The sequence below is a fragment of the Spea bombifrons genome, chromosome 5, assembly GCF_027358695.1.
Source record: "Spea bombifrons isolate aSpeBom1 chromosome 5, aSpeBom1.2.pri, whole genome shotgun sequence".
NCBI classification, from domain to species: Eukaryota; Metazoa; Chordata; class Amphibia; order Anura; family Pelobatidae; genus Spea; species Spea bombifrons.
This window is the reverse complement of record NC_071091.1, coordinates 69,507,226-69,514,810: the sequence shown is the minus strand read 5'-3', so window position 1 is coordinate 69,514,810 and position 7,585 is coordinate 69,507,226. Positions and strand designations below refer to the sequence as shown.

At 39.8% G+C, this 7,585-nt stretch overlaps 1 protein-coding gene across 2 annotated transcripts in view; it reads left to right on the top strand.

Moving 5' to 3' along the window:
• The first annotated feature begins 2,827 nt into the window (after window positions 1-2,827).
• RIPOR2 (RHO family interacting cell polarization regulator 2) overlaps window positions 2,828-7,585 on the top strand; it is a 56,473-nt gene continuing 51,715 nt past the window's right edge. Inside the window, exon 1 of one of the 2 annotated variants that reach the window (XM_053466708.1) lies at window positions 2,828-2,978. In XM_053466708.1, the coding sequence (XP_053322683.1) occupies window positions 2,915-2,978 (64 nt within the window). In that variant the 5' untranslated portion in view covers window positions 2,828-2,914. The remainder of the gene's footprint in view (window positions 2,979-7,585) is intronic. The other variant, XM_053466711.1, reaches the window with a different exon arrangement.

Here is a 7,585-nt window from a genome sequence, read left to right as displayed (position 1 = left end):
CTGACTGTTCTGATTTTTATCTCCTCTTTGGTACAGGTTGGTTCTTATATACTCTAATTGTCTCCTATTACAAAATATAGCCTTTCCTCTCTTAGTTCAAGACCATTTAAGCCTTTCCAGATTTTTTTTGTTCCTATGTTCCTTTAACTCATTTGAGACTCCTCCCACCTTCTTAAGATGCTGAACACTTCTCTATTTTTGCTTTCCAATGTTAGGACCAAATGACGGACAAAATTAACTTTAATTTCTTCCTTTTGGAATTGGAAAGTTGGCTTTCACCACCTCGCTTTCCTTTCACCTGCTTCCATAGGACACTAGAATCAAATTGTCTGTCTCTGGGCAGTGTAGCAGCATTTGCAGTTTTAACTGGCTGGTATCAATAAAGGCTGCAATCGATTGCAAAACCCTTGCACACTTTTTCCTTTTTTTTGTCTTTATACTGTATATTCACTTTTGTAAGAGGATTTGTGAAATGTTCTATGGTTAGAAGCATTGGTACATCTGTAATTAGAGGATGTGCTATGCTAAGGATATCCGCCCTCATTGATATGCACTTTGATTTTCTGCAGAAGTTGAAAGCTGATAGTTGATCATTGATAATGTATTTTCTTACTTGGTACTTGACCTGAGTCTGTGTCTCAGTTTCATACAATCTTTCTTTTGTCATTGAAATCACTTTAGGAAACTGCATTTGTCGTGTGTGTGTGTGTGTGTGATCTAGCTCTACTATCGTACTGGACAAACTCCTTATCATACTATCTCCGGCAAAGAATGAAATGGCTCGGTCTTATTCGCCCCGAGGGGGGCCTCTTAGTAATGAAAGTCTATATGGGAAATTTTTCCCTCGTATGCGCTGGACTTTATTGGTATTACCATAATTGAGCAGGGAAAGTCACCAAAATGTCCCATGACTGTTTCCAGTGGTCTGCTAATAAAGTATGGCTTCCATGGAACAGGTGTCTGTGCTGATGGCAGTGGCTAGAAATTGCTAACTTTACTATTTAGCTCAGGTTACAGGGGAAATGCATTGTCTGTGGATGTCAAATCTGTTCCCAGTGCCTAACTACACCTATGCAGACTCATTATAATAATCTTTTATTTATATAGCGCCAACAATTTATGCAGAGCTTAATACAATACATATATTATAGGGCTATGACAAGACGAGAATTGACGGACTAAGACAAGCCAATACATTAGGTGAAGAAGGCCCTGCTCGCAAGCTTACAATCTAGAGTTAATAACTCTCCAGGCTTGACCTGGACTCGCTTGGTCCCTTTGCTCCTTCTCCAGGTAGGATAAAAAGACTTTGACCACCTAGATAAGTAAACTAGTCATGACGCCCCCTTTTATTAGATCACAGTAGAGTCACCAGAAATATTCAAAATGTAAATCCATTTCTGAACTTGAACATGCCGTACTTACTGTAAGTGAGAGCAAAATCAGAAATCACATTCCATACTTCCAAGGTTTTGCAAGCAATCATGTCAAGATCAGGTTTTAATTTCTAACTTTTAAATGTTTAAATTAGCATCAATGTAGTGTAAGATGAGAGGTTTTCTTCTACTTGAGCTGATGTGTTAATTAGTGAAAGTTTTCAAAAAAGGGTTTTATCTCTACTTCCTAGAGGTTCCACCTGAATCAACAGATATACATGTACATTTAAAGACTAAATGAATGGTGCACAACTACAGTCCTCGAGGGCCACCATTATTGCACATCCCAGTATGTGCCCCTTGAAAAAACATAGTTGAATATTGAAATTTGCTAGATATAACTTAGTGAATAAACCCCAATATGTCTATTACTTGTGCATTTTATTGACAACTTTTAGACAGCTGATGATTCAGAAATGGTGGCTTCAGATAACAATACACAGAGTATGGCAATTTATCTATATTAGTGATCAGAGTGCTGGGTTTGTCCACTGTAATTGGGTCAATGTTAAAATGTATTTCTTCTCCCACCAAGAAAAGATAATTTCCATATTTGTTGGAGGCAACAGTGGGCTGCTATGGGCTCTACTGATGCTCTATAAATGCAATGTAATGTCTGATTATCTCTTTTTTTCCATTTCCCCAGAACATGTGATAGCTGAGTTGCTCTCACTGTAAGGTGTGTTGTTTTAACTAGAAAACTTTCTCTGTTTCGAGGAACTTTTTTTCCTTTCATCTAATACTGATGTCTTAACTTCCTTGCATATGCGCTTTGATCAAAAAAGTTAAAACATGGAAACAGAATGTAAGTGCTGCGCATATTGGCTATGTAATTCATTGAAAATTGTAATCATCAGGAGTTACTCCAGGTCCAGTTACTGCTAATTCATTTTTATCCTGAGTCTATACAAAAAAAAAATGGCCCCATTAGAATAGTTTGCAACCTGTTCGTCCAGGGATTCTATTCTGCTAAAACTGCACAGGATATAGCTACAGTTTAATCCACAATACAATATATTTTTTTTTTTTAATGTAAGGTGCAAATGTTTAACCTGGCGTACAGACAGACATCCAAATTAAGATTTACACTTGGACAGAATTAATGAATATGGTAACTTTCTGGATGAGCACCACCGATATAAAGGACTTCCAGTTGGTACAGAATAGGTGACCTAGAAGTAATAGAAAAGGAACTGCTGATTCTGCTCGGTGGGAAGGAGAATATTGATTTACTTAATTTGTTAACCATGAGTGAAGACTTTCCACAATAGACCATTCCCTTTTGTATTGTGACATGTAACCGGCACAGTTAGTCATTACCACAAAAGACATAAAAAAAAAAAAAAAGAAGCTTCCTCCATGAGCCCGTTATCAGAAGTGATACGGATGTTGCCGCAGTCAGGAAGCCAGATGAAACACGCGTCCCTGCTGTATGTGTGAGCATTTTCCACTGAAGGTGCACCTGTGAGCTTCAGAAAATGATGTCTCCTGACGAAGACGATCACAGTCTCCAAGAAGAAGCAGATGATGTCTTTAGTGAAGGTAAACAGTCTACACACAGTCTTGCAAACAAAAACAGTAACTAGATTTTTTTTTTATTTAACATTTTTACAGGTTTCCTTTTATTAAATACATATTTGTTTTTAGAACATGTGTATGTGTATATGTATGTATATCAGGGCTGGTTTGGGGGGGGCACTAGCAGTCACTACAGATAATGCCCCTAATGTGTAGAAGTAATTAAGCACGCGAAGAATATGCAGATGATGTCTATTGGCATTCTAAAGGTATAAAAAGAAAAACTGCATCTCAAAAGGGATATTATAACATTATATAAATATATGCAGGGCCAATATAACGAGCCCGTCAGCGACCTGTTCATTAACAGAACTGTACAAAGAACAAGAGGTCACCCTCTGAGACTGGAAGAGCGCAGGTTTCATAGATGACAAAGGAAGGGATTCTTTACAGTAAGGGCAATAAAGGTATGGAAGTCACTGCCAAGGGAGGTGGTGTTATCAAATACATTATATGCCTTCAAAAGGGGTCTGGATATTTTTTTTTATTTTTTTTTTTAGAAAGGCATGACATACAGGGATATAAATAGAATTAATATTTTAGAGACATCCAGTTGCCTTTTGGAGTCAAGAAGGAATTTTCCCCCTGATGGCAGAATTCGAAGTAGCTTAATTAGGGCTTTGTTTTTTGCCTTCTTTTGGATGACGAGTAGAAAGGTTAGGTAGAAGGGTTGAACTTGATGGACTTAAGTATTTTTCAACCACATTTCCTTATTTACTATATAACTATGTGTGGAGCGACAAAAAGGGCTTCTTGCGTGAAGTGCTTATCTGGCCAAGGACTGTCCCTGTATATGTTAAAGCTTCCAATATGTATTGCTCATTTTTTGATTTATGATTAATATATAAGTTTATTTTGTTTTTGGGGGGTTTAAAAAAAAAAATACTCATTCAGGCAGCTCTTATGAGTGTGTCCAGTAATTGTCTGTAAATGTACACTGGTTGGGTGTGGCTGTCTTTTTTTTTAACCACAGCGGTTTAGGTTTTAATGTTTTCACCCACAAAGCTGTGACATTGCATTTTGTGTTGCTATTTTAGCAGAACAATAAATAGTTGTCATTGTACAGTTATATTAAGACAACAATTTACTATACAGAGCCTGCTCAGAAGATTTATTCCCTCGTCCCAACACACGTCTTATGTGATGTGTGTCAGGGCTTTGTGACCCGTCAGGGGAGCTTAACTGGCCTGGTCGGAAGCACTTTGGTCAATTAACTTGGGTTCAATCAGCCATGTTTTCACTAACCTTTCATAAACCATAATTTTTATATGCCCTAGATAGTAGTAGCAGAATTTGAAACCGGCCCCAGAAACAGATATCATTTTTAAAAGTGAATACCCTGGAGAAATTCCATAGGTTATTATTGTGACACTTCTGATGCTTGCTATTTTATGACCAAACTTTGTGGTAACTTGTTTTATGTCCATGTTAACACAAACTTTGTTATTGTAGCGGACTTCCAGGATATATGCAAGTAAATTATTATTATTATTATTTTTTTTTTTTAAAACCTCAATTCTGTAGCATCCCACATTCATAGGTATGTCATGTAATTGAGATATTACTAGGTCAATGTTGGAACATACACCATGCTTTTTTAGGTTAGGAACGGATTGTGAAGTCACATTTGAGTGTAGTAGTCCCATATTTTCATTTCTAGAAACGTATAAATGCCTTAAAAAAAAAAGTACAAAAACATGTCCCACATGCATTGATATGTCATGTTTGGAGTCTGTATAGATTCAAAGTTGCACACAAGTTTTCACAGATTGTGGGGCCATCTCATATTTGGTGCTGTGAATTGGCTCAATATTTCAATTTAATCCTGTAAAGCATTTTTGAAAACTAAATCTGAACCTGTTCATCCTTATGATGGGGTATCACTATATGAGTTATTACTATTCGTTAAACCCTTCCCACACAGTCTCCTCCGGTGGGATCTTTCGTTGCCCATGGACTGGCCGATTTCTGTTGGTAAAGCAATGTTTGGGGTTTTGTTAAGTAAGGGGATGATTTTTATATAAGTTTTACCTAACTGATGCTTTCTGTTAGAAGACAGTATTATTGTTGCATAAATCTCAGCAGAATTTCTTATTAATTTGTGGGTTTTCTGAAACAGGACAGGAGAAAATGGGATTTTAGGTGCAATATGATTTTGCCCAGAAAAGGAATTTGTGCCATGGACCAGGGGCGTAACTAGAAACCTCAGGGCCCCGGTGCGAGAATCTGTTAAGGGCCCCCCCACCCCATCTATCCCTTTCTCACTATCTACCCTCTCCCTCCCTACCCCCTTTCTCACGATCTACCCTCTCCCTCCCTACCCCCTTCTCACAGTCTCCCCTTTCCCTCCCTACCCCCCTTCTCACGATCTACCCTCTCCCCCCCTTCTCACGATCTACCCACTCCCTCCCTACCCCCCTTTTGTAGGTCACTTACCGTCAACTCCTGTGTTGGGAGCGTCAGGCGTTTGTCTCGAGTGCTGGTGCTTCACTGCTGAGCGCCGGCTTATGACGTCATATGCCGGCGCTCAGTGTGAAGCGCCGGCACCCGAGACAAACGCCTCACGCTCCCAACACTGCACTCTGAGCGCTGAGGCAGGCGACGGCGGGGAGCAAATGCATCCTGGATTTCTGTCAGTCAGGGGGGCCCAAGAGTTGCCCAAACGACCGCTCGGCACCCCTTGGGCCCCCCTGACTGGCAGAACTCCAGAGCCCGGTCGCAGTCGCGACCCCGGTAGTTCCGCCACTGCCATGGACACTATGGTGAACCATGTGGTGGTTCTGCAGCCAGGTATTGGGTAGTGCACATCTGCTGCTCCCCAAGCAAATCCCCCTTAACCCCTTCGCAACCAAGGAAGCAGGGGATACATCACAATAAATCCTATAGGACAAAGGCCGTATCCCATACGTCGCATGCTTTTTGCACCAGCAGGGCTAAATCCATCCTGGTGAATGGGAAATCGGCCTTGTGTTCTGCCATTATACTTTCCCTCCAGTGACATCACAGGGGAATCTCCATGATATGACAGATCCTCGTGTGGTCTGTAGACGCCACAATTGGTTCACCTTCCTAAATATCTCACTGAATGATCACAGCGTCAGTTCTGTCACTGTGCCTGCATGTATGCTGCAGCCCTATGTCTGAGCTGATTGCTGTGTAGGGAACCATAACAGATGATGTCACCAGAGACATCACAGGGGTTCCCCTGTGCTAATGGAGGTCCCTAGGGTCACAAAAGACCCCAAAGTAAAAGCTTCATTTCCAGTGCAGTCCCTTGCTGGTGGTACCTGATTTGCTTACTCCATGTAATGTAGAGACGTTAATTTTAAGATTGTCTTTACAGCTTGTCCAGCAATACTTTGTCCCAAATCTTGTAGCTATGTCCATGAATTATTACCTGTCAAAAGGTTTGTTTCATTAACCAGTAAATAGATCTTTTAAGTTAAATTTAAGCAAAGAATGAGCCCTAGAAATAGAAAGGGGGCACAGATGTTTTAATGCGTGATTGATGGCCCCTTTCAAAAATGGTGTGTAGGAGGCATGTAAATGTGTTTTTAAGCTTAATGTTCCCATTAATGCATACGCTGTTATGTGAAGTACTTGTTAGCTTATTCTAGCTTTGCAAATGTAAGTGATAAGTTTAATGTATGCAAGTTGGCAAACCAAAGATAAGGGGCCTTTGTAAATAGCAGAAGGGAAGATTACAATTTGGGGGCAATTAGCAGGTTTCCTGCTTTTGTTTTTCATACACTTAGCACCATCCCCCACTCACATATCTAATTTGGAGAGACAATAGGGCAATGATGCCTAAATTCATGAGCATCTATAGTTGGTCTGCAGATTTGGGCCTGTTAGTATGAGCGATACGATGCCGCATTATTTGATAAAACCATCCTTTCATTAATGCAGTTGTCTGTGTGAGTCAAGTTTCTGATATTTGCATTTTGGTGTTTACAGCCACTGCATATGTATATAAACTTTTTTTTTTTTATCCTGTCCGTGGAACAAAAAAGTTGAAATTGATTCTTACACGGATTTTTTTCCCCTCCTTCTCCTGTTTACTACATGTTATTCCTGAAAACCAGACAGTGATTAAGGAGGGATGTGGGATTGTTGTAAATCAACCAAGTAACCAAACTGGATTGATAATTGGGTTCAATTTCACTAGACGCACCCAAGCATGATTATTGGTAGCCCTGTTGAATCTGAATATGAATTAAATAGAACCTGTCTTCGAAAGTGAAGTAGGCTTAAAGGTCTCAAAAAGCGGCAGATGATTCAGCGATCTAAAGAAATTCAAGAACAGATGACAGTCATTGGCATCCATCAGTCTGGAAAGGGTTACAATGCCATTTCTAAGGCTTTGGCGAACCATAGTGAGAGCTATTATCGACAAATGGAGAAAACTTGATTGAAACAGAGATCCAAGGCAAAAAACCAAGGCTGACCAAAATGAACACACAGGCTTGTGTCACGTTTGCCAAAAACATCTTGATGACCCCAAAGATGATGATTTTGTGGACTGATTTTGTTCTGTTACATCAGAAAAATCTTTTTCTCTATATGCTAAT